Below are 27834 nucleotides of genomic sequence, written 5' to 3' on the forward strand. Positions count from 1 at the left end.
ATGTGGATCAGATGAGCCACATACCCGAGTCTGCTATCCTTTGACTGGCTGGGCCTGGGCCCCGAGCAGCCCAGGCTTCCTGGGTCCCACCCAGAGCTGGCCGAATACTTGCGGCGGTTGTGATGCTCCCCTGCTGCCTGGAGGCTGGCACTCCCCCCATGCCCACCCAGGACGGACCTCTGTGCTGGTGGGAATCACAGGTCTTTGATGGCAGTCCCCTGGACACCCAGCTCAGACTCCTGGGCTCCCGCTCTGGGCCGGCCCCACCGCTACTACCAGTCCAGGGCACCTTCCCTGTTGCCTTCCAAGGCAGCTGGGCTCATGTGATACAGGGTTTGAATGCCCCTGAAGTAGAAGGCAGGGTGTGAAAAGGATTAAGCCTAACTTTTCTTACCAGTGGAAGAAACTGGTTAAACGAATTCAGTGGCTTTTCAACTTTATGTTTTTTTTTTTTAAATATATGCACATGTATTTTATTTACTTATTATTATTTTTTTTTTGCGGTACGCGGACCTCTCACTGTTGTGGCATCTCCCGTTGCGGAGCACAGGCTCCGGACGCGCAGGCTCAGTGGCCATGGCTCACGGGCCCAGCCGCTCCGCGGCATGTGGGATCTTCCCAGACCAGGGCGCGAACCCATGTCCCCTGTATTGGCAGGCGGACTCTCAACCACTGCACCACCAGGGAAGCCCCAACTTTATGTTTTTAAGCAGAATGCAAAACAAAAAACCACCCAGATAGTATCCTTTAGAGAACCCAATATATAAAAGTGGTGAAGGAAGGCTCCTCTGATCAGGGAAGGAGAAGGGAGGAGCCCCCGTCCCTAACCCACCCCAGCAGCTTTCTGATGTGAACATCCTCGGCCTCTGAGGAACAGTCTGGAAAACTAGTATCTTAAAAAAATCTTTCAAAATTAACATTGGGGCTTCCCTGGTGGCGCAGTGGTTGAGAGTCCGCCTGCCGATGCAGCGGACATGGGTTCATGCCCCGGTCCGGGAAGATCCCACGTGCCGCGGAGCAGCTGGGCCCATGAGCCATGGCCGCTGGGCCTGCGCGTCCAGAGCCTGTGCTCCGCAACGGGAGAGGCCACAACAGTGAGAGGCCCGCGTACTGCAAAAAAAACAAAAGAAAAAAAAACCCCAAACAAAACAAAATTAACATTGAACTCTATTTTAAATTCTACGATGAAGGAGCTGATGACAACCTGGAAATGAGCCTCACGCAGAAGAAAAAACGAGAAGGCTCTAAGTCATCTGAGGAGAGCGCGATCCTGCGTGTGAAGGGCACAGACACAAAGCAGGAAGATGCTCGTTGCTCTGACCCAGGCAGCTGGGGTCTGGGGGACGTCCTGAACCTTTCTGGGCCTCAGTTCCCTCACTTGTGAATTAAAGGCACCCAATCAGTTCACCTTTCAGGGGCTCTTCTGAGTGAAATACTTGTGTGCTTTTTTATGATCCTGCGAGCTGTCTTTTGTGGACATTTCTGGGGATGGAGGAGACACCGTGCACTGTGGAGAATGGGTGAGGGGAGGGCAGGTGGTCCTTGAGTGGGAGGGAAGCCAGCACGGCCGGGGGCAGGGGGCATGAAACGTCGTCTAAAGCTGCAGGGTGACGACGGTCAACGGGGCCCATGGCGTCAGGGTAGCCGCACCAGCCGACACACCCCAGACTCCCTCCAGCAACCCCGAGACACACTAAGAAAGCTGAGAGAGGGCTGGGTGAGAGGTCACGTTCCTGCTCTGAGCAGTTCCAGCTGAATCCAGAGCACCTCTCCTGACAGAGCACAACTGACACAAGTCAACCTTCAATTCACAAGCGCCGACACCGCCGCGAAAAGTCCTCATCATTAGGAAGATCATTTTACACCTATATATTCTTTTAACGTGGTGAAGTTTAATAGCTTTCATTCCAAAGCATAGAAAAGGGAATTAAGAAAATATATAATTTTTTAAAGTGAGAATGTTAACAATGGCCATTAAAAGGGTAACCAACATCTGTGTCTGAAATCTCGACTTTTGCAAAGAGTTTTGTAGGGGGGCAGATAAAACATTAAGAAAAGTGAACACCCAGTGCAAACAAGAACATCCAATGATTGGGGTTCAATGCGTTACACGTCAACTTCACAGTACTTTACTGCTCTCAGGAGGGAACCCACATGTTCCCGTGTGTATCTGGTGCTTTGACATAAGGAATGTTCCAAATCCAAGGCCGATCTGGGGGAAAAAAAATTACATAAGTATAATACTGATTTAAATAGGATTACAGAAAATTCACCCACCTGGCAGGATAAAACTACTCATGGGCCGGAGTCTACAAATCATGAAGAGCCTTTTCTGAATCAAGCCCCGACGAGAGCCCTTACAGGTAAGAGCTTGTAGTAAAGGTTCATGTTAAGACACGGGTGAGTGAATATGGGAGCAGGCTGAAGCCCGGGGTGAGTGCTGGCTTGCCACTTACGTTGACAAGTCACTTCACCTCTCTGAGCCTCAGTTTCCTTATGTGTATCTAAGTCGTGGAGCTGTCAGGAGGATTAAATGAAATAAACCCGTGTAGTGCACAAGACGCAGTGTTGCACACAGAGAGAATGTAACAAATGAGGGCAGCTCATTTTCTTCTTTTAAGAACCTGGAGAAACCAACAGTGACAATGGGTACAGTCAAAGGCCATTTTTCTGCTCTGAGCAGCTGGTCACGGTCGCACTGAACCAAGTGGCCCAGCGTCACATCCCTGAAATGGTTTTGTTCTGTAACTTAAGGCTAGTGATTGATAAGGCAGAAAGGTCTCTGTATAATGACCGTAGACCCATGTTGAGAAAAGCAACAAGCCTTGGAATGGTACAACGGAAAGGTGACCTAGGCTCAAATCCTGCCTTCATCCTTCTCTGCAGCCTGAGGAAGGCATGTGGATTTTGGCCTCAGGTTCCCTGTCTCTGAAATGGGAAGTAATGACATTAGCAACCTCCCAGGATTATTGTGAAGCATGAATGAGAGAACATCTGTGAAAGTTCCTGGCATGTTGTAGGTGCTCAATGTGTGAACTTTTCTTCCTTTTAACTGATGTTTCACAAATTGAAAAACTTGGAACAAATCTCTTTTACCACACATGGCTGCCAGAGTCAAACCGTTTCAAAAAGAACCATCATAATATGGGTAGGGTGTAGGGACTTCCCTGGTGGCGCAGTGGTTAACAATCCACCTGTCAATGCAGGGGACACGGGTTCAAGCCCTGGTCCGGGAAGATCCCACATGCCGCGGAGCAACAAAGCCCGTGTGCCACAACTACTGAGCCTGCGCTCTAGAGCCCGTGAGCCACAACTACTGAGCCAGTGCACCACAACTACTGAAGCCCGAGCACCTAGAGCCCCTGCTCTGAGAAGCCACCGCAATGAGATGCCCAAGCACCACAACGAAGAGTAGCTCCTGCTCTCAACAACTAGAGAAAGCCCACGGGCAGCAACGGAGACCGAATGCAGCCAAAAATAAATTATTTAATTAAAAAAATATATGGGTAGGGTATAAATACACTGCAAGGATTAAAAATAACCCCCCATACTATTGTTCTGAGAAATACAGAAAGATGGAAGGGCTGCATGCTTATAGTAAGCTGGCCACTTGGCAGGTCAGCTGAGATGGACCATCCCACTGCAGCAGCTGCTCGCCGGCACCGCCCGAAGCCCTGGGGGAGGGTTTCTCCTTTTCTTGAACAGAGGCAGATGGTACCTTGGAGGCCGACCCGGCAAACAATGGTATCTGTTGCTCCTTCCACCCAGCCTCGCTGTTTGTTTTGAATAATCACAGGGCAAGTATGCAAATGGCAGCTCCCAGCAGGAAGTGCAGGAAAAGAATGCCAAAGATGGCAACAAGTTATCAGAACCCTGTTCTCTCCCCTTTGGCCTTGAGATGGTTTGAAAGCATGAAACCACACTTTCTGGTAATTAAGTTTCTTAAGAGGTAAGGGACTAGCAGGGCTGGCAACTTGACTCCGCGGCTACTCACTGGCCTTAAGAAAGCACCCACTCTCTTCCATTGGAAACACCATCTTCTGTGGCTGGACTTCCCCTTATTTACCTCTTTCCCTGCAAACTGCTCTGTTGGGCAATGTCTGCTCTGCTTCATCCCCCAGGCAGAAGACCCCCAATCCTTGCTATATGAATAGCCATTAGAGAGATTCTTCACCAGTGCAGATCTGTGACACAGACATTTGCCAGTGAGGCTGTAACTTAAAGACCACCACTGCATTTACAGTGGACCCTTGAACAACTTGGGTTTGAACAGTGAGGGTCCACTTATATGCGATTTTTTTCAATAAATACACACTAGACGATCAGTGGTTGGTTGAATCTGGGGATGTGGAACTGCAGATACGGATGGCTCACCATGGGGCTTGAGTATCTGTGGATTCTGGGATCCAAGGTGGGACCTTGACCAATCCCTGGCAGATACCAAGGGATGACTATTCCTTTCCCTCAAATTTAGCCAACGATGACCAAGCGAGGATCTGGAAACCACGCTCCTGGCAAATCCCCGAGGCTCTGCTTTATAAATGAGCAAATGTCTGCACCTCCCGGGCAGAGCCTCTCCACGCCAGCTGCAAGGCCTTCCACTACCGTGGGGGAAGGCCACAGAAAGGCCAAGAGGAAGGCGAAAAGAGGGGGGTTATGATTCTGTTGTGCCTTTTTACCCATTACTACTGGAAATCAGCCATTACCACTCACTGGCTCAGATGAAGGCCTGTTTTAGGCAATCCTCCTAAACTGTCCCGTGAGAGAACAACTTGCCTCACATGATACAGTCACATGTGTATGTGAAATACTTGGTAGTGCTGGTTAGATGCCTGGTACTCCGCTAGCCAAACATGAAGGCCTCTCAAGTTTACGGTCCAGGGGGCAGCAGACAAGCAGGCACGCCCTGCTGCTGGGACGCTGAACCCCACTGTGTCTGTGCAGCAGCTCCCTGACTGGGCTGATGTGGGAATTGCTGGCATGTTTTTCTGGGACCCACCCCTGGAGAGCTCGTTTCAGTAGGTCTGGGCTGGGGCCTGGCAATGTGCACCTTTGTCAAGTTCTAAAGGTGATTTTCACAGAATCTGTTTGGGATCTGAGGCCAAAGGGGATGAAAATCGCCTTTTTTTTTTCTTTTCTCTGGAATACGATGAAAGGATTTAAAACAGGAGAGGGAACGATCAGAGGAGTCTGGCAGCGGCGTGGAAGATGGCATCCAGGGGGAGGAGTGCAGAACCAGGGAAATAAAGAGCAGCACAGTCCGGGTGAGAGTCCGGGTGAGGCCTGTGTTAGGGCCACGGTGGGGGAGGACGAAGGACAACCTGGGGGGCATGGTTCCCTTTGTGTGTCCCTGTGGTCAGGGACTGCATGCTACAGTATGTGATTTACAATGTTAGTGATTTTGCTTTGTAAAAGTTTTCTTTTAAAAACACAGTTCCTGTTGTAAAATGGGTTTGAGTACGTGTAACTTTTCATGGGAGGAGTAATATAAACTCAAGGAGGGCAAGGATTTGTGTCTGTCTTGTTCACTGATCTATTCCAACCACCTCGCTGGTATCTGTGCACAGCAGGTTCTCAATGATACACCTGTGGGGAGAGAGGATAAGCAGCAAGCATAAAGCAGGTACCCCTGCAGCTGAGTCTTTGTTTTTGTTTAATTTGATCAGTTTCTTGGTGTCAGGATGTCTGGTGGTCTCTTGTATCCAACCGTGATTTGTTCACATTAGTATATTTCTCTGCTAAGCTTTTCTTATAGTCTCCTGACTTAAAAAATACTGAAAAAGATCTTATATATGTTGAAGTGGCTTGAAAATCACTTATTCAAATGCAGTGCTTTTTTTTTTTTTAATTTATTTATCTTCGGCTGCGTTGGGTCTTCGTTGCTGTGTGCGGGCTTTCTCTAGTTGCGCTGAGTGGGGGCTACTCTTCCTTGCGGTGCACGGGCTTCTCATTTTCTCTTGTTGCAGAGCACGGGCTCTAGGCGCCCTGGCTTCAGGAGTTGTGGCTCACAGGCTCTGGAGCGCAGGCTCAGTAGTTGTGGCGCACGGGCTTAGCTGCTCCGCAGCATGTGGGATCTTCCCGGACCAGGGCTTGAACCCGTGTCCTCTGCACTGGCAGGCGGATTCTTAACCACTGCACCAACAGGCAAGTCCCAAATACAGGGTTTTTGAAATGTTCTTAACCACTCAACTTTTCCAAGCACTGGTAAGATGCCCTTTTTTTTTTTTTTTTAACATTTATGTATTTTTGGCTGTGTTGGGTCTTTGTTGCTGTGCCCGGGCTTTCTCTAGTTGTAGTGAGTGGGGGCTACTCTTTGTTGCGGAGCGTGGGCTTCTCACTGCAGTTGCTTCTCTTGTTGCAGAGCACGGGCTCTAGGCATGCGTGCTTCAGTAGTTATGGCTTGCGGGCTCTAGAGCACAAGCTCAGTAGTTGTGGCGCACGGGCTTAGTTGCTCCGCGGCATGTGGGATCTTCCCGGACCAGGGATTGAACCTGTGTCCCCTTCATTGGCAGGCGGATTCTTAACCACTGCACCACCAGGGAAGCCCAAGATGCCTTTTTTAAGGTGCACATGACTCCCCCGAATGTTGGCTTTACAGGAAATGGTGATATCTGAATCCCTGGCATTATTCTACATGCTAGTAAAGCAGTGTGGAAGGTAAAATAGCACTGATAAAAAAAACTAAAATGTTCCAGTCTCTCTCGCATATGTCTTTCAAAGGAAATGCGTAAAAAATAGAAAACTCACTTAAACAATGGAAAACTTCTGCCTGCTGGTCAAATAAAAGGATTACCATTTTGATTACATGGTCTAAGACACTACCTAGTTGTAAACTTTTAAGTTCTTGGGAATGCTTTTTCTAGTGGAACTGAGGGAACCTCAGGATATTTTTAAGGCTCCTCTACCTCTTCCATTCTTGCTTTTACAGTCCTCTGGAGATTAGTATTAAAAGGAGGGGGTGAAATTCCAGCCAAGGTTCCTGGCTGCGGGTGGGAGGTACAATGCCTGAGGCCAGACTGCAGGAGGCTAAGCCTAAATAAGGCTGTCACAGTTAGTCCTTCCCACCTCCAACCTGTTTATTCAGGAGCACTCAGGTTGGGGGTAGGGGTGAGGGACATGAAGAGCAGAGAAAGGGAGAGAAGACAGAGGTGCAGCGCAAAGCCAGAAGGGGGGAAGGTCACTCACTGGGTCATGTCCTGGGTTAGGGACTGTCCTGCACAAGCCTCAGGCTCTTCTGAATGTCAGCTCTTCTGAATGTCAGCTCTTCAGGAGGAGGGGGAGGGATGGCCATCAATCCACTGTTATAACTGAACTGGACATTTTAAATAACAGAAACAATGGCTAACAGAAATCAGCTGCTAACTCTGAGCTGGACGCTGGGTTAGACGCTTTCTAGACCATATCTCGGTCACTCTTCAACAGTGAGCTATGCACTCTCATGTTCTCATTTTGCAAACAGAGACACTAAGCCCTAGAGAATACAAGCCACTGCCCAAGGTCACTTCATAAGTTGTCTGGCACATAAACACGGCCTGGATCTAAAGCATCTGTGGGTTGGAGGGTGGGGAGGAGTGGTCACGGATTTCTTGAAATTCTGGTAAAACCTCTTGCTAGTGAAAAGTGAACGTGTGTGAACTTACAACACACTTAGAGGACTCAGAAAACCGCACACGGCTTGGAAGGAAGGGAACAAGAATACCTTCCGAAACAGCATCCACACGACTGATCAGAGAGAGATGAAGTCACCTGGGCGAGGCAGGATGCACTCTGCCAGGTGTGCCAACACAATCTGAGAAATGGGTCCATCAGAAGGGCAGGTTTGGTTCACCACAAAAGCCAAAAGGGCGAGTGAGGGCGGGGGGGGGTAGCTAGAACCCAACCAGCATCGCTCAGGGAAGGAAGGGACCCACTGGGGCAAGGCTGACTCCGTTAGGGAATCCGAGAGTTTGGAATATTAATGGGGTGGCATCATCAAAACTTACCAAATCAAAAACCAAATCCCCTGTTCACATTCAGCCTTCTCTCAAAAACCACAGATTACAATCTGGCTACCTGTGTAGGCCTCTACCGTCCAGGGGAAAATACGCCAGCCACAGTGATATAAGAATCTGCCATTTTAAATTAATAAGCTTGTCCCGATTACGCATCTCCTCCGGGGTGAGCTTGGTGAAGTGTGAACTCACCCCAAAGACAGATTTTCTGGGGCTGAGCAGAGCAGCCCTGCGGCCGGCGGGGCTGGGTCAGAGCTGGGATGAGGTGGTGTCCGCATCCCAGCCAGCCTTCCTCCCAAAAGCGCTGGCGACCTGGACCAATACCCCACTGGCTTTCTCTTGTGAAAAATACCTGGTCGCTGCCCTTGAAGTCCTCACCTAGCGCAGCAGTTCTCAGAGTGTGTGGCCTGGGGACCTACTTTTTAAGGGGGTTGGGGAGGGGGAAATACCTGTAAAGTCAAAATTACTGTCAACATAGCATTAAGCCATTATTTGTCACTTTCACGTGAGTGTACAGACGCTACACAACCTGTGTGATAACACAACAGAGCAGCCGTGAGAATCCGGCTGTTAACCCAGATGATAAAGGGGTCTGCAAAAAAGGTAAACGATGCCATCTTCCAAACTAACTTGTTTTGGAGAATAGTCATTTTATGTATCTTTAAATATACAAATGGGTTTATTAGTATCTTTAAATAAGTTAATAAATATTTAAAAATTTATTGGTTTTAATTGCTGATACGATACATATCAATAGCTATAAAAGCCCACGTAAACAAAAGCCCTTTGTGGTCCTGAGTAATAAAATGTAGAGGGGTTCTGAGACCAACCAGTTTGAGAACTGCGGCTCCAGTGGCCACACACAGGGCAGCAAGGGAGACTCTGCAAAAACCTGCGCTTCCAGGGCCACCCACGAGCCGGGCTCCCAGGGAGAGCCCAACCCAATGGTTTTCCCTGGGCTCTGTCTGTTTCTGCTCTGGTACACACACCCAAGGTTTTCTTTCACCAGTGTCTCACCTTTACTTCCATACAGTTCTGGAGGCAGGTCATACGGCACAGGAAAGGAGGCTGTTGGCTCCTGGCTCCCTGAGAAGAATTTCTGTTTCACTCTGAAACTGTCCAGGCCCTGCAGACACAGAGAATCTATAATTGCATCTCATTTTCTGGAAAAAGATAGCAAGAAGCAATTATATTTTTATGATACAACAAAATTCAGAGCTATTTTTGTTATTTCAGTGCTATTTTTGATATTCAGTGGGTCAAATATATTTACAACACTCCCCCAAATATTCTTTCCTAAAAAATAAGAGGTCCAAATGTCAGAAAATAAATTATAGCAAAGTTTGCAAAAGTCTAATAAAGGATAAAAAGACATAAGAGAAAAACAATTTTGGATGTTACAGCCGATTTCTACTAACCTCTGTGTACAGCAGCAAGGAGTGTGTAGAAGACACTGTGTAAAAATACCTCTGAATACTTTCGATATTGCTATCTATAGAAATGGACTGCTCACTCTGGTGAAGAATGAAAGTTGCTTTCATGTATCATGAAAGTGTCCAATACGAAGGGATAGGAATATAAAAGTGAGAACTCTTCAAGACCCGTCAAAATGGAAGGTTTATCCCAGGAACTCGAGAATAGCCTACTATTAACTCTGGATCTGAATCAGGGTGCAACTATAGGTGCCACACCCAGGCTGACGTACACACTGCACTGCCTCCTCACACAGGGCCTGCCCGGTAGTGGGGGTGCCTACTACGTCGGCTTTGCCCTCCCCAGGCCTCCACGCATCGATCGTCTCCTGGCCCCCTTCCCGGATGATCCTGGCATTCTGTTTTTGCCTCATTCCTCTGGCCACCCATCCACGCACAGATCCACCCTTCTCACCCTAAATACCCACACATCAAACAGTGCTAACGTCTACGAACCCACATAAAGAGCTACAACTACAGTTCTTCGGAAGATGAGGTCAGTGTCAGGGCTGTGTGGGCCTGGGCTTTGGGCAACCTGAGTTGAGTCTCTATCCTGGTATTTACGGGCTGTGTGAATGGCTCACATTTGCATTCATTCATCCCACACGCTATTCCTTGAGTCCCTCTTTTGTGTCAGGCATGGGTGCTGGGCACTGAGTGCACAGGAGTCCGAACAATTATCACAATCCCTGTTCTCGTGGCACGTACAGTCTAGTAGTGAGACATTAAACAAATGCATTTATAGAAGTAAAATAAATAACTACAATTTTTTATAAGCGCTAGAGAAAAACAGAGGAGTCCTAGAAGACAGAATAGTAGGCCTGTTTTAGATATGGGGGCGAGGGGGTGCTCAGCGGAAGCCTCCCTAAAAAAGTGACATTTTAATTAAACTCTGAAAAGTTAATAGTGTTTGGTCAGTTGAGAGTGGAAACAACGTTCCAGGGACTTCCCTGGTGGTCCAGCGGGTAAGACTCCACACTCCCAATGCAGGGGGCCCGGGTTTGATCCCTGGTCTGGGAACTAGATCCCGCATGCCTCAAGTAAGAGTTTGCATGCTGCAACTAAGAAGTCCACATGCTGCAACGAAGATCCTGCATGCTGCAATGAAGACCTGGTGCAGTCAAATTAAAAAAAAAAAAAGTTCCAGGAGGAGGGAACAGCATCTGCAATGGCCCAGAGGTGGCAAAGAGCTTGCGTGTGCTAGGAACTAAAAAAGATGGTCAGTGGGACACTTGGCCACTTATTCACTAGGCCTCAATTTCCTCATTTGTAAAATTGGAATAATAACTTTCTGGATGTTACCATATTAACATTTCTTACTTCAACACCTAGCACAAGTCTTGGTGCATAGCTGGTCAAGCAATATTGAGCTGCAAAAATGGGATTAAAGTACCTTCCCTGCTTACTTTATAGGCGTCTGCATAGAAGCAAATGCAACAAGATGCACAAAAGTGCTTTGTGCCAGTGAAGACCTACAGGAAGGTAGGGGTGACAGCACCAACCAAGATGGTGGTTAGTAACTCCGTGAAAGGCAACACGTGACAGATGCCGGGCACAAACTCTAGGCAGAAAGGGAAGAAATGGCCTCCTGCCAGTGGCAGGTTAAGAAAAGGGTCTGTAGAAAATATTTTTGCTGGGCCTTGAAAAATTGATGTAATTTTGATAGACAGAGAGCTGGTAGGGAAGAGCATCAGAGGGAGACCGGCATGACCAAAGGCGGAGCTGGAAAAGCAAAGAGCTGGCATTTCAGGGGGACAGCGAGTGAAGCAATGCCCAGGAGGAGAGCCTGGGACACCAGAGAAGAAATGCAGAGACAGGCTGCAGAGGGTTTTGAAGGAAGACTCCACGCTTCCACTGCAGGGAGCATGGCTTCGATCTCTGCTTGGGGAACTAAGATGTTGTATGCTGCATGGAGTGGCCAAAAAAAAAAAAAAAAAAAGAATTCGTGCCTGGGCAGATGGGATCGGATGGGGATGGGCGAGTGGCAGCAGTGGAATGCCAGGACGTGGCTCTATTCGCTGAGTCAGAGAACATGAGAAGTTACAAAGAAACACCACCTGAAACAGTGTTGCCCAGCTGTGAGCCCTGGGAAACGCTGAGAGCCCTGAACCCATGTGCTGGACCCGAGGCAGGCTGTCAGAGGCGGTGCAGGGAGCACGAGGGGGGGTTAATGTGGCAGCTCTTGTCACTTGTATTAGTTCTTCCAGCCAGAGCCATCTTTGGCAACAGAGGGACAATAAAATAGTTTAACCAGAATGGAGAAAAGAGAAAGTAAAGCCTTGAAGACTGAAAGTTCTTGGGGATTTAGTGGCAGCATTTTTGACTCCGACTGTAGGAAAGAGAGCCCGCCATCTGGGGAGCAAATGAACCTGGGGCTGAGCAGGGCCTGAGCTGGCTCTCAGCCCTGGGACAAGGGCAGGGATGCTCAGGGTACCTTCCTCTGGAGGAAGGAGTTCAGGACATCGATCCATGATTCTGAGATGGTCTGTGCATTATTCCCAGAGGTAGGAGGCGTTCTAGACACAAAGTGCTGGGCAGCCTAGTCGGCGCCTGACAAAGTACGTACTCAGTAAACACCAAAATGCACCGAGTTCAAAGAGAGAAAATTTCTATCTCCCTGAAATACAGATGCCTGAGGGTTTGGAATACAGCTGCTGGTCTTTGAAATCATTAGATGATCTTTCCTATATTGAGATTTTTCTGAACCTAAATGCATTAGTCTAATCTAAAAGTTAAATACACTTAAAGGGACAACTCAAAAAGCATAATAAAACTGATAAATTGATGTTAGACATTAAAAGAATCAAGTCTTCAATTAAACATTTATTAAGCACCTACTATGTAGCAACAACAGCCAAGTGCTGGGTACACAGTCAAATGTACCTTGACATTAAGCCCCAAAGCCCTTGCAAGTGTTCCTAATCACAGGGAAAGCTACTGACTCCATGCTCTATGGCAAGTCAGGTTAATTTCGTAATGATGTGTTTATTGATTCATTCATTTAAAAGCAGCAGAAAAAAATGGGAAAAAATCAATACTCGGTTACCAGGGACTTATCAGCTTCCAGATCAATCCCAGAAGTTTCAAATGGCATCTTAATTATGAATGGGAAGTGCTGGCTCTCCGCCCACTGCAGTTTGTAGGCCACACAGCGTGTCCCTTCACACGGCCATTGGTTCCTGAGTGACAGGCCTGTATGACGGCTGCAGGAAAGGGGAGCTGCCGGGTTTCTTCTGGCCGACCACCTCTGCAGCGTTTGAGACTGTGCCGTTCTGGGCACAAAACCTGACCGTTTGCAACGCTGGCCTCAAGTCAGCGTTCAGGAGCACAGAGATCAGGATGGCCCACTGGTGAAGGACAGAAGTGGCAATTCTGGCTGCTGCTAACTCAGAAACGTGGGCCTTTCGGACATGCAGTTCTGCCTAAGGGCCACAAAGGTGGGCTGATCTCAAGAAACTGGATTTTGGATGCTGTCCAGTCAGAAGAACGACTACAAAACTGGGTGCTAAGTAACTCTTTGGCAAATGTGTAACTAAAGGTATGAAAAGACGTTATCTTGATAGTACTGAAGGGAGAAAAGAAAGGAATCACACTGGGCTTCATTTCACAACAAACTGCCTTACTGTCAGTAACTCTTTTAAGATTATGGCCAATACCGAAATTTTTAAGACATTAAATGAATATATAAGGATTGGCATTCGTAGTTAAGGCAATAGACTTCTGTGAGTGAGAGCGAACGTGAGCCTGTGTGTACGTTTTAGTTTGCACAGAACAGCTACAGGTGAGCTATCCCACGCTGCAAGTTGCTCACGATGAGATTCATGAGCACACTTAAGCACCTACTGCACCCGACGCCCCTCGGACTAAATCCACGTTGCCTCTGCAGCCACTGTTTTGCACACGTGTTCTCCTCACAGAAAGGCGAGAGGGTACTCCGGGAACCTCAAGGGAGCAACACCGACAGACTTCACTAAGAGCCTCCTGTGTGCCGGCCCTCCGTGAGAGCAGCTCCCAGCCCAGTCAAGGAGACACATGAGTCATTGATGACAACACAGGGGACATAGGAAAAGCCCCGGTTCTTGAGGGCTGTGGGGCACAAAGGAGGGACCCCTGGAGCAGATGTGAGGGGCTGGTGGGGTTAGGGGCCTCAGGGGGTCGTTCCTGCTATGGATTAAGGCTGCTGAGAAGGGTGGTATGGTGGCTCATTCTACATGTCAACGTGACTGGGCCATGGGATACCCAGGTAACCAGTAAACATCACTCTGGGCATCTCTGAGGGTGTTTCTGCATGGGGTTAATATTTGAATCAGTGGACTGAGTAAAGATGATCCCCACCAACGATGCACCATCCAGCCAGTAGGGGGACTGAGTGGAACAAAAAGGCCGAGGAAGGGCTGCTTGGCTGGGACATCTGTCTTCTCCTAAACTCAGACTGGGACGGAAAGCATGGGGTCCTGGTCCTCAGGCCTTCAGACTCGGGCTGGCCCACACCACCAGCCCTCCTGGTCTCCAGCTCACAGACGGCAGAGCTTGGGACTCCTTGCGCTCCAAAATCGTGTGGGCCGATTCCTCACAGTAAGTCTCTTTCTATGTGGATCTATATATCCTATTGGTTCTGTTTCTCCAGAGAAGGCTAAGGGGCCTGGTCCAGAATGAGACGCAGTCGCTCTGTGTGGCTGGAACACGAAAGGCCAGGATCGAGAGGGAAGAGGTCAGACCCGAGTAGTCAGGAGTCAGGCCACAAAGGGGAAAGCAGGCCATGCTAAGGGTCATAGGTTTTGAAGCAGGTGGGAGACATGACCAGATTCATGGTCTGGAGACGTTCTGGCAGCAGTGGGCTGAGCAAATTGGAGGTGGCCTAGGAAGTGGGCCGGGAGGCAGGTCTGGCCGCGGTGGCAGCAGGGATGGCCAGAAGTGACAGATTTAAGGGAGCATTAGGAGTGGGGATGACAAGCCTAGGTGATTAAACATGTGGGGGGAGAACGAGGAGTGGGGGATGACTTCCTACACCCTGAGGTGGGACAGTGGGTGAAGGCAAAGAGCGATTCATCCAGAATCAGAATTTTATAACAGTGTGGTGTAGGTGATTAAGATATGATTTTGACGGCATCTGCAAGGCCCTTCCCCTCAAGTACCTCGCATAATATAAATTACACTATAATCCTAAGGGGAGATAAACTTTACAGATTCAAATTCTCTGAAAACTGGCCTGATGAGACCACTAACCCTGCTTAAAAAACTGATGGCTTGGGCTTCCCTGGTGGCGCAATGGTTGAGAATCTGCCTGCTAATGCAGGAGACACGGGTTCGAGCCCTGGTCTGGGAGGATCCCACATGCCATGGAGCAACTGGGCCCGTGAGCCACAACTACTGAGCCTGCGCGTCTGGAGCCTGTGCTCCGCAACAAGAGAGGCCGCGACGGTGAGAGGCCCGCGCACTGCGATGAAGAGTGGCCCCCGCTTGCCACAACTAGAGAAAGCCCTCGCACAGAAACGAAGACCCAACACAGCAAAAATAAATAAATTAATAAACTCCTACCCCCAACATAAAAAAAAAAACCAAAACTGATGGCTTTCCACTATTCGCGTGGGACAAAGTCCACTCCAGCACGTCCTGCTTGCCACCTTCCTTCAGAACAGGACTCCAACCGCATAGCCCAGGCCACCCCCGGCCCCTTCCAGGCACGTGGAGCTGGTTGCTATTTCTCAAATATAACGTGCACTGTTCCCTCTGGCCGGGAGCCTCATCTCCCCTGATGGTGGGTTGAACCCACATTCATTTTTCAAGACCCAGGTCAAACGTCATCTAAATGAAGCCTTCCCCAAGCCCCGCAGGCAGACTGCTCACTCCCTCTTCTCAGTCCTTATATTCTGGACACCCCATAGCTCTCATCACCTACTGTGATAACTTGGGTCTGCTTCCTTTACTTATCCACAAGCTTCCTGAGAACAAAGAGTCCATCTCTTCCTCCCTGTGTTCCCAGGAGGAGCCAAAGAGGACACAGGAGGTGCTTATGGAGCTGACTGCACAAGAGGTCATCTCAGGCAGCCAGATGTCCGGTGACGAGCCTGGCGTGCACTCTGAGGACGGACAGCCACTCCTTCACAAGCTAAGTCTCATTCTGTGCTCCTATAGCCTCAGCAAGATGACTAATTACCTCCTGTCATAGACCTTTAGGTTGCCGTCAAAGTGAAAACCATAAATGTTAATTCTGTGAGGGCAAACAAAGGTCTACTACTTTCCCAGAAGCTCCACGTAACAGTAAATGAAGCAGATGAGTTAGAGTGGCTTAAGGACAAAGTCTCCTATGTTGCAAGATCCCCTTTAACTGCTTTCTGCAGATAAAACACACATCAACCCACTTACAGGTGAAACCCTCTGGCAGTAAGTTCCTACCTCTTGAGTGGCTTCCTAGCTCACAACAAACCCCCTTTTCTGGAAACAGGCCCCAACTGGGGGACGGGGTTGGGAAGGAGAGAGGCGTGCGGGGCAGACCCAAGCTTGCGCAGTGACTGTAAATGCAGAACCCCTGGTCACAGGGCTGAGAAGCCATGTGGTGGAGTCACAGCAGGGGCAGCAGCCCAGAGAGCCCGCCTGCTGCCTGGGCCCTAGAGCTGGCCGGCCCGTCCCCCCCACGTCTCGGCTGTTCCCCCTTTCCTTTGATTCCATGACACTCCCCCTTCTATGGGCCTATGTCAGCTCAAGTTCGTGTCTATAAAATGCACCTAAAAGAACTTGGACACCTACTTTGAGCCCTCTGGGTTCTGCATGCTCAGGCCAGGTGCCCTCCTCACATGTCTGAGCACCCAAGCTCACACCTGGGACGTCTCTCAAACAAGGCGTCTGCTTCACTTCTATGACCTTCTTGCTCAACTCGACCCTTAGCTCCTTAGGAGGCGAGGTCAAATACCTGTGTACTGTCCACACGTCTCATCTCAGCGCTTTGCTCAAGTCACTTATGATTTGCTAAAGGACACGACGATCCGCCCAGATGGGAAAAAGTCTGATAGCAGGACAGCGGCAGTGTGTGGGTCCTCGTTAATGCTGGAACCGCCTGCTGGAGAAGCCACTGTCTCAGTATGTCAACTACACGGGTCCCCCTGCTGGGGGCCTCGCTCTTGAATCTGCTGGCACAGGACAGGGTGGGGGTGGGGGAGTCCATTTTTTAATATTCTTGCCTGATGGTCTTTATAAATAACTAAATCTCTACTTTACCTAGAATGCACTCTAGTGGGACTCGCTCTTATTCCAAAAGTATAGGAATAATGGTCTAGTCTAGAGTCCATTTGGGGATTCTAAATGATTATGCCCATTCTTTCTCTAATGTACAAACAGAAACAATATTAGAGGTAAAAATTAGTAGCTTAGAAGGGTTGAGTGGTCCTGGAAGTGCAGTATACTTTCCTAGCATCATTTTTATGATGAGGGATAAGGTCAGAACAGGTAGAAATGACTAGAATTTTGCAAATGCTGACATGAAAAGCCAAACAAGAGCGACGCGGAATTTACTCCTTTACCTAGGTGATTACTGGGAGCTAATTCTAGCCTGAGTTCGAAGCTACAGCCACTGTAATCACACCACATGACTGTGTATTATTACCCTGGTGCTGAGAATCTCCTACCTCCCTGTAATACAGCTGAGAGATCACAGGAGGATCAGTTAGAGACGGAGGCTTGAGAGCTAGATCCACTCAGCGGTGGAACCTTAGGGAAGTCACCTCCTTGTCTATGGAAACCATCTACCGATGGGGCTGCAGAGGTGGTGATCTTTAGCTGAAAGCAGCATCAGGATCTGCTGTTTGACTCTATGGGAAAGAAACAAAAAGTGCTAGAATCTGCTGTCAGGAGAGGCCTGTGGGACAGTTCAGTAGTGAAACCCTCTGAGACAGAGAAAAGGATGGATAAAGAGTGGTGAGGGGAGAAGAAAGGGAGAGGGGAGCTCTTCCCCAGAGCATGCGTGAGAAAAGGAACAGTGGGGAGGCCTGTCAGGCTGGGCAGGAGGGCAATCTCAGCTCGCCTTGAGACGATACCCACACAGCACAGGGCCTGGATATAAGTCTCGGGACAAGCACACAGCACTCCCCTGGCTAAGTCTTCTGGTCCAGTCCAAGTGGTTTGCCATGGGGCCGCATCATGTGTGTGTTTAGCTCAACTAGAGCAAGTGGCAAAAAAAAGAAAAAAAAAAAGCATTACACATCACATGGTGTGGGCAGTTCCAACTGCATCCACCAATGAGTGTGTGCCCAGAGTGGAGTTGGGGGTGAGAGGGGGTACTGGGGACCCTGTGTGCCTCTTAAAGAGGGAACAGCTCTCTGAGCCAAGAGGAATTCTAGTGTTGAGAGAAACATACGGCTTGTAAAACCCAGTCCCTACACAAAAACTAGCTACTCTGCTGGGTGTTCAGCTGCAGAAACTGAGTGCTGTTCCAAAGTCAGGATGCAAGCTGGCTGTTCCGGTGCCCTTCTGGGGGGCTTTCCAGTGAGCCTGGTAACATGTCCTCTGTGACCCCCGGGACTCTGTCTCTAGCAGATGCTGTGAGCTTCCCTGCCTCCCTCCCGGCTTGTGCTCAGGCCATTCCTCCCACGACGCTGCCCTTCCCGCTCCTCTCCGCCGACCGAGAATCCTCAGCATCCTTCGTTGCCCCCAGGCCGACCAGCTTCTGAAGGCGGTCTCCAGTCACCTAGTACAAGCCACGCACTTGGCTGACTCATCCCTTTGGTGACTTGTCACTTACTACCTTACAGTAAATTTTCACATGCTGGTTCACAATCTTCATTTAAAGGTTGTTATTAACTTTACCCAAAGCAATGCCTTTGATCACTAATCTGGAACACACCTCGAGAGCAGCGATCCCCCCACACCCAGAACAGTGATCGGTGAATAAATTCATCGGCTCGAGCCTGCGGCTAGGAGCACAGGCTCCGGGTCAGTGCACAGGCTTGCGACCTCCTGACCTCGGGCAGGTCATCGAGACTCAAGAAGAGAACACAAACCCCATTCGCTTCACTCATGACCAATCATCTATCCAGTGTGCACTTACAAATGCTGATGGAAGGAAAAGGACGCCGAGCTCATAGGAGCGGATCATCAACTGGGCACCGTTCTTCTCTAACGCTCCCCAGGCGGCCTTGGACAGATTGGCGCTGCGGGGACAAGGACAGGGAGAGGATTGACTCAGTGAGGCGTTTTAGCGCGGGTCAAACTCCCACAGCTGCGAGAGTGACGGTCAACGCCCGAGAGCCGCAATCATGTCCATTCAGCTTCTAGCAGAGTCCTGCATTTTGGGAAATGGAATGTAAATCCTGCTGTGCTATAATTCTCAAGATTTGTCCAACTGATTGGTGAGAATGTAAATTGATACAGCCACTATGGAGAACAGTATGGAGGTTCCTTAAAAAACTAAAAATAGAACTACCATACGACCCAGCAATCCCACTACTGGGCATATACTCTGAGAAAGCCATAATTCAAAAAGAGTCATGTACCACAATGTTCACTGCAGCTCTATTTACAATAGCCAGGACATGGAAGCAACCTAAGTGTCCATCAACAGGTGAATGGATAAAGAAGATGTGGCACATATATACAATGGAATATTACTCAGCCGTAAAAGGGAACGAAACTGAGTTATTTGTAGTGAGGTGGATGGACCTAGAGACTGTCATACAGAGTGAAGTAAGTCAGAAAGAGAAAAACAAATACTGTATGCTAATACATATATATGGAAGCTAAAAAAAAAAATATATATATATATATATATATATATATATATATATATATATATATGGTTCTGAAGAACTTAAGGGCAGAACAGGAATAAAGATGCAGACATAGGGAATGGACTTGACACGGAGAGGGGGAAGGAAAAGCTGAGATGAAGTGAGATAGTGGCATGGACATATATACACTACCAAATGTAAAACAGATAGCTAGTGGGAAGCAGCTGTATAGCACAGGGAGATTAGCTTGGTACTTTGTGACCACCTAGAGGGGTGGGATAGGGAGGGTGGGAGGGAGACACAAGAGGGAGGGGATATGGGGATATATGTATACTTATAGCTGATTCACGTTGTTATACAGCAGCAACTAACACAATTATACTCCCATAAAGATGTTAAAAAAAAAAGATTTATCCAACTGCTAATTAGAGATAGCTTCACCCTGACCTGCGTTTTCCCCTGAGGGCAGCTATTAAAATAATTATCATTCCTTAGAAAGACCCCCACCCCAAAACCCCTTTCCTTTTCACGACCCTGATGTAGCCCTAGACAGGAGATCTCATTTTGTTGTATATAAAAGTAGCACTTAAGAAAAAAAACTATGTGAAGGAAATGCAAATCAAAACCACAATGAGCTACCACCTCACACCTGTCAATGGCTATCATTAAAAAGACCACAAACAAATGTAGGCGAGGATGTGGAGAAAAGGGAACCCTGGTGCAGAGTTAGTGGGAATGTAAACTGATGCAGGCACTATGGAAACAATATGGAGGTTCCTCAAATAACTAGAAATAGAACTACCATGTGATCCAGCAATCCCACTCTGGGGTATATATTCTAAGAAAACAAAAACACTAATTTGAAAAGATACATGCACTCCCATGTTCACAGTAGCATTATTTACAATAGTCAAGATATGGAAGCAACCTAAGTGCCCATCACAGATGAATGGATAAAGAAGATGTGGTATATATTAGCGGTCCCCAACCTTTTTGGCACCAGGGACCAGTTTCGTGGAAGACAATTTTTCCATGGACCAGGGGTGGGGTGTGGGGGGGTTGATTTCAGGATGATTCAAGTGCGTTACATTTATTGTGTGCTTTATTTCTATTATTATTACATTGTAATATCTAATGAAATAATTACACAACTCACTATAATGCTGACAGGAGGCAGAGCTCAGGCGGTAACGCGAGCAGTGCGGAGCGGCAACTGTGAATACAGATGAAGCTTCGCTCGCTTGCCCGCCACTCGCCTCCTGCTGTGCGGCCGGGTTCCTAACAGGCCACAGACTGGTACCAGTCCACGGCCCGGGGGTTGGGGACCCCTCATATAACACACACACACACACACACACACACACACACACACACACACACACAAGAATATTACTCAGTCATGAAAAATTGCCATCTGTAACAACATGGATGGACATGGAGGGTATTATGCTTATGAAGTCAGACAGAAAAATACTGTATGTTACCACTTATACATGGAAGCTAAAAGATAAACAACTATAAATATAACAAAACAGAAAGAGACTCACAGATACAGAGAACAAACTAGTGGTTACAGTGCGGAGAGGGAAGTGGGGGGCAAGACAGAAGTGGGGGATTAAGAGGTACCACCTACTGTGTACAAAATACCCAGGTCACAAGGATATATTGTATAACACAGGGAATAGAGTCAATATTTTATAAAAACTATAAATGGAGTATAATCTATAAAAATACTGAATCACTATATTGTATACCTGAAATTAATATTATAAATAAACTATACTTTAATTTAAAAAAACCTCTGTCAATATAATCTTACAGAGTAGTATCTTAAGCTTCACATTCCCTTTTCTGCCTTTGGTTTTGGCCAGGGAGTGCTAATTTCTACTTTCAATCAAAAGAAAACAGCTCCAAGGGCACTAGATTGGTATTTGTATCCAGAAAGAAACAGTGCCTTTAGATTCATGTTTTATGTGGACAAAGAGTTGTAGATACGGCTGAAAATCACACGATGCAGTGGGAGGAAGAGGCTTGGACCTGACCGGAGGCACCAAGATGCGAGCAGGATGCCCAGGAGCAGAGATGAAACAGCTCCGAGGCATCTTTAGAAACTCTCTCCTGCAGCAACTCAGGCCGAGAGCTCTCATCCATCCATTAATCAGCGTAAACTCACTGGGACCATTTGTTTCAATTAGGCTCACCCAAATTCTATCTCATTTTTAGAATGGAGAGTAAAACCTCAGCTATTTAGACCCTTAAAGCCTGACTCTGTGGATAACAGAAAGATTCATTAAAGATTCATTCACTGGGGCATCAACCACTCTCCTGAGCCAAGGGCTGGGACTGCTGTCCTGGGGATCGAAGTCAAGGAGAAACAGGCATCAGTGAGGTGAAAAGAACGATCTCTGCTCAGCATTCTATGGGAACAGACAAGGAGTATGCAAATCAGAGCTAAGGAAGCTCTTAAAGCAATTAAGCTACAACTTCAAAAAAAAAAAAAATAAGGGTATTCACAGACCTCCCTACCTTCTTAAATGGACCACACTGAGGACAGGGGACCTTTCTTTGATGCCCAAGAGCCACAATCATGAACATCACTATCAGTGATGTGTCACAAAGACATACAATGCAGAGGAAGTGGGAAGTTGACAATAAAGTGATATTACGACTCTAGAAAAACAGCCTGCTTTTATTTCTCTCGCCTGTTAGTAACATAAAGTGACTGCCTGGGCCGAGACACAGGTTTAATGGCAAAACCAATCAGTGAGCGTGAGGTGGAAGCCGTCTTCCTATGAATAATTTTTCCAGCTTTCTAGATTATCGCCTTCCCGGTAACTCCCTCAACTTGTCGGCAGAACATTATAGGCAAGAGGCACTTTCCGGAAGGCTTATTCTCACTCTTCCCTCACTAGTCACGTTTTCCTCAACATCCCAAGATCTGAGGGCTTATTCCAAGGTAAAGATCAATGAAGATCATGAGAACATCTCCTCAGACGGTTTCCTGCAACTCTCCTTTGTATTTGGCTTCTAAGAGAATTCTAAGCATCTGGAACCTTAAACTCTATCCTGAATAATGAGACTAAAAGTCTCTTGTAGGCTGTCTAGGTGATAAATTTTTATTCCTTGAAATAGCATCTTTGATACTTCTTTACACTCTGAATACACTTTGGATCACTGGTGCGCAGGGCGGCCAGCACGTGGGGTATATATTTGCAGGCTCTGACCCGCCTGCTGTGTGTGTGGATGGGCATCCGCCAGTGTCTGGCAGAGGCACGGTGGCACCACAGGGCTGTTTATGACAAGCTTGTTTACTCCTGAAACGCCAAAGGAGTTCCAGCTTCTCGTCTTCTCCATCCAGGAGCCACATCTACTGCCTGTCCTGGCTTCTTGCTGTGGCCACTACCACCCCTCAAGCTCAGTTCTCCATGACTTCTATCCCCTGCTGGCCTGAGCTGCTTCTCCCCCCAGTGCTGCACTTTCATTCTGGGTACTGGATGTGCTTCATCACCTAAGAGCGCTGGGGTCTGAACTGACTTTGCATTCTCTGGGGTATCGAACATTTGTAAGTTGGAGAACTTCAGAGGGTGATTCTGGATGTCCCGTGTTGTACTGTCCATCAGAAACTCTGCCCAAGCCTTTAAGAAAGTAATGGTGAATAAAACAGTGGCTTCTGGGGGATGGAGGTGTGTATTAGTCACGGTTCAACCAGAGAAGCAGAACCATTCTGCCTGTGTGTGAAATATACAATGTATGTAATTTACAAGAATTTGACATCAGGAAAGTAGCTGTGAGAGCCAGTAAAGCCAGTTGCTGTCTTTGCCCTAGAGCTGCAGCTTGAGGTCTGCAGGGTGGACAGAAGCCAGAGGATGCATACACAGTGGAGGACAAGCCAGAACCACAGGCAACGAGATGAAGCCACATATACAGGCTCAAACCGTGTCTTTTCGTGCTGCCTCTGGCATTGAGGGTAGGGTGTCCTGCAGAAGCCGGGCCCTCACCAGAGCTAAACGCACATACCTGGCGAGGTCCAGGGTTAGAGAAGTTGCAGCAGGACCAGGAGAAAACGCGGCAATGCAGGGCCAGCTGCCACCTCATGCCAAGAAGGTGAGCCAGCCCAAGGTGACAATGTGTGGGTTATCGACAGTGCCCTTCGCATCTGCCCTCTAATCCCCACAAGAATCTCCTTTGGGGCCCATCCTAACCAGAAACATACAAGAAAACTAACCGGAAACGTAGGAGAAAAGGGACTCTGCAAAATGTGGTTCAGCCCTGGTCCAGCCCAGAAAAGGGACTCTGCAAAATGTGTAAAACTGACACGTTACAAAGCCTCCACAGGGTGGGATGTTTTTTTCCTGAGCCCCTGCTAAGCTGACCAACGGTCAGTTATTCAACTGGGCAGTTTATGGGCCCCTTAATGACCAGGAGCTCGGCTGTGGTCAGTTCTCTGCCATGGCCTGCAGAGCATGGCTGTAACTAGAGATCTGACCTCAGCCCACACTATGGGAATTTTGTCCCACAGTTTAAAGTTTTAAGGGTAAATTCAAACTAATAATGTATAACAGAGAATTCCTGAAAGAAAGCTCAGTAAAGCACAGGAATGCCACATAAGGGACACGGTGAAGAAAGGAAGGCCAATGCTGAGAACAGCTCCCTGGACCCCAAATCAGGAAAGAGGGTATCGCCCATAAAGACACCCAAAGGCACTCCTCTTCCTCCCAGGCCTTAGCTTCTCGTCTCTAGAATGAGGGATTTCAGCCGATGAGGCCAAAATTCCCTTTCTAGACAACAGTCTACAATGACTAGAGATGTCCACACTCGCCTCTAACTAACTCAGTCCCTCCACCTACACACTCCAACCGTGAAGATAAAATCCACGATAACGTGTTGGGAAAACAGCCACGCAAGAAAGGAGAAGGGAGCAAGGAAGGTGATCTCTGGGCCGACCCTGCAACGGCATCTGAAAGCTTAACATGTCATAGCAGCAGCAGCAGGAGCCATTACCTCCAACCCCAGCCTGAGCACTGGAGCGGCTGACGGAGTTTACTTCTAAGATTCTGTTGCAAGATGTCTGAATCCCTGAGGATGACTGCTGCTTCGGGAAATGCGTCCTTTGATACAGCACTTCTTTCACGGTTGGTACCTGATGTTGGCAGTGGCTGCCCAGAGCGCAGAGATGCCTAACAGACCGAGCTTTTAGCCACGCATCCTGGAGGACGGGGGTGGAGGAGCAGATGCTCTCACAGACAGATGCAATAAACAGAACGTTGACAGTGGACGTGAGAGAGGATGGAGATGGAGCAGCTGGGGCGACGAGGAGGGAAAACGATCAACTCGAGCTCGTGCTGCTGTCACCCTGTCCTCAAACCCCACAGCTGCGTGCCTGTCTCACACACACACACACACACACACACACACACACACACACACACACACACACACACACACACACACACTGACACTGTGAGTCACCTTCCCCTTTGCATTTGCTGTAGGTTTTCCTGTATTGTGCTTGGGCTCTGTTGCTTTTTATGTACTGAAAAACTATTTTTGAGGAAGACAGAAGATGTTCTCACTGCAAAGGATGTGAGTTGTATCTAGGTACATGCAAGGAAAGAATCTTTAATTTTGATGGATTCTGCCAAATTTCTCTCTAAAACTATGTCTTAATTCTGCCAATTATCCACTTTTAAATTGTCACTTGTCTTTTTTATTGATATACAGTGCGCATTAGTTTCCCACTGCTCTTACAAATTGCCACAAATTTACTGGCTTGGAACAACACAAATCTTTGGTCTTACACTTCTGGAGGTCAGAGTCTGGAATGGGTCTTGCTGGGCTAAAACAAGGTGTTGGCAGCTTCCCTTTCTTCCCCTCCAAACCTGTTGTCTGCCTTCCGCTCAAATAATATTCTTCACTGCCAAACCTCATGGGCTTCTAGACCAGTGGTTCTCAACTGGGGGTGATTTTGCCCCTCGGGGACATTTAGCAATGTCTGGGGACATTTTCTAGAGGCCAGGGACGCAGCGAGATACCCAACAATGCACAGGACGGCCCCGTAACAAAGAACGACCCGGCCCCAGATGTTCAGGAGTGCCGCGGCTGAGCTACCGCTGTAGACCTCTCTGCTGTGCTGATGTGGCTGTCTCCTCCTCCCCTGCCTCTGGTTTCCTTGGCTTTCCCTCCACTTGACTATTCTGGTTCTCTCCCAGCTCTCTGACTCAGCTTCTCTCAGATGTGCTGCTCTTTCCACCCCGAACCGTACCCTCTAAATTTCTGCTCTGCCCTTGGTTCCTCTCTCTTCCCTCCCACAGGGACTTTCCCACTCACCAGCTGCAACCGTTACTTTAACAAGAGAACGCTCAGACTTGTCCAACTTTGATCATCAAATTTCCAAATGGGCATCTGCAACCACAAGCTGGATTTCTCCACTGGGATATCACATGGGTACCCCAAATCCAACACTCCAAAAACCGAAAACTATCAGCATGCCTTCCCCTCTGAAAACCAGCTTTCTTTTGAATTCGATTCTGTCCACAATCTCAGTCAGGCTCAGAAATCTCAGGGACTTTGGTCTTGCCGGCTCCACTGGCAGCTGTGTACAGTCAGATATCAAGCTTTTTTAACCTCTTGTAACATTCTCTTTCTCTTTCCAAGAAGATCTCCCTAGTTCAGTCCTTCCCACCCCAGACTTTAGATCCAAACAGATTTCCCTGTCTCTGGTTTCTCATTCTATGTCTTCCTCCAGTGGCTCTCCAAGTATCAATGCATCCTTTCTCCTGAAGCATATATAAAGCAAATGTATAGCCTGCCATTTAGGAAGCTCCACAGTCTGACCAAGTTTATGCCCTTCAATCTTCTTTCTTTCTTTTTTTTAAAATAAATTTATTTATTTATTTTTGGCTGCATTGGGTCTTCGTTGCTGTGCGCGGGCTTTCTCTAGTTGTGGCAAGCGGGGGCTACTCTTCGTCACGGTGCGCGGGCTTCTCATTGAGATGGCTTCTCTTGTTGCGGAGCACCAGCCCTAGGTGCGCGGGCTCAGTAGTCGTCGTGCACAGGCTCAGTTGCTCTGCGGCATGTGGGATCTTCCCAGACTAGGGCTCGAACCCGTGTCCCCTGCACTGGCAGGCGGATTCTCAACCACTGCGCCTCCAGGGAAGCCCCCCTTCAGCCTTATTCCGCAGCATGTCTTTTCTTGACTCCCCTAACCTTAACTAAATTGATTTACTGACTGCCTCCACATCTTCACAAACACCATTTCCTTGTCCATGATGCCTTCCACTACCCACTCCTGGGGATAACTGAGCCCTTTCTCCTCCAGCTCTTTCAAGAAGCTGTTGATGGCTATTCCAGCCCACAGATGTCTCCCAGGACTGAATCCTGCAGATGTTAGGTGGGCAGGAAATATCTAATTAATTTGAGAAAAGAGACTAATACACAAAGGCTTAGAAGATACAATTTATCAAGACTATTTTGTTCATTGTGGTTAGAGAATTAAAAACTTTTAAACTACAAAATCTAGGGAAAAAGTCTTAACTGACAAGTAAGCAGGAGAGGCACAGTAGGCCAGTGGGTGAGAGCAGAATCTGAGCTCACATACTTTTCAATCACAATTACAGCCAACACTGCTCATCTTCAAGTTCTGTACCTGTAAGGTCTGGTAATGCAGCTGCCTCATAAAAGTGATGTGTAGATTATATCAGAGAAGGTGTGTAAAGCCCCAGGCACATACATGTTGCTTAACAGATACTACCTATTACCATCATTGAATACTTGGCTAAATTTATGGGAGGCTGACTCTGGTCCTTCTCTCTGGTGTGACTCACCAAGCAATGGAATTCTCCAGAAGGCAGGTCCATTTGGGCCTCCTAATCCTAGGTTATAGTGGTAGATGGGTCCAAAAACCATTCATCAGATTGCTTCACTGATTCAATAACCCTATCACAGGGCTTTCCTGGTGGTGCAGTGGTTGAGAGTCTGCCTGCCGATGTAGGGGACATGGGTTCGTGCCCCGGTCCGGGAGGATCCCACATGCTGCGGAGCGGCTGGGCCCGTGAGCCATGGCCACTGAGCCTGCGCGTCCGGAGCCTGTGCTCCGCAACGGGAGAGGCCACAACAGTGTGAGGCCCGCGTACCGCAAAAAAAAAAAAAAATCCTATCACAAGTTCCCGAGGCAGAGATACAGTGAGCTTCTATTTTATTTTGTAAAGGATGTCCAAAGGATTTTGGTCTCCTTGATACAGACATATGCCCCCCAATTTTCAATACAGATATGAGTGATAATGTGCCAGGAACTTAAAAGCATGGTTAAAATTAAACCAATCATGCAGATGTCCAACAATCTTGTCAGATTAAGTGCCAAAAAGGACACATCACATCAGCTGTGTTTTGGGGGCTGGTATCTGATTTATAGATACAATGTATCAACAAAGAAATGCCAGCAGAAAAAGAAAAACAAAAATGATTATGACCCATGTTTTTCCAAAGATAAGCAAGAGCAGAGTCTAGAAGAGATAAGATACGTGGGTGTGTGCTTTTGCAAGTTACGATTCTGACAGATCACCAAACAGACTGAGAAATCCACTTGCAACCTCACTTTGTTTCTCAGTCACAGGCATGTTACGACCCCCTTTTGAATCTGGATTTGGAAGCCTA

The 27834-nt window shown here is 47.9% G+C and overlaps 1 protein-coding gene across 1 annotated transcript in view; it reads right to left on the reverse strand.

The window, feature by feature from the left end:
- Nucleotides 1-1891: 1891 nt before the first annotated feature.
- TDP1 (tyrosyl-DNA phosphodiesterase 1) overlaps nt 1892-27834 on the reverse strand; it is a 73828-nt gene continuing 47885 nt past the window's right edge. The window contains exons 14-16 of the mRNA XM_060003352.1: nt 18504-18606; nt 9009-9117; nt 1892-2212 (exon numbers count right to left, since the gene is read on the reverse strand). Of these exons, the coding sequence (XP_059859335.1) occupies nt 2139-2212; nt 9009-9117; nt 18504-18606 (286 nt within the window). The 3' untranslated portion in view covers nt 1892-2138. The remainder of the gene's footprint in view (nt 2213-9008; nt 9118-18503; nt 18607-27834) is intronic.

This window comes from Delphinus delphis, chromosome 2 (assembly GCF_949987515.2).
Source record: "Delphinus delphis chromosome 2, mDelDel1.2, whole genome shotgun sequence".
NCBI classification, from domain to species: Eukaryota; Metazoa; Chordata; class Mammalia; order Artiodactyla; family Delphinidae; genus Delphinus; species Delphinus delphis.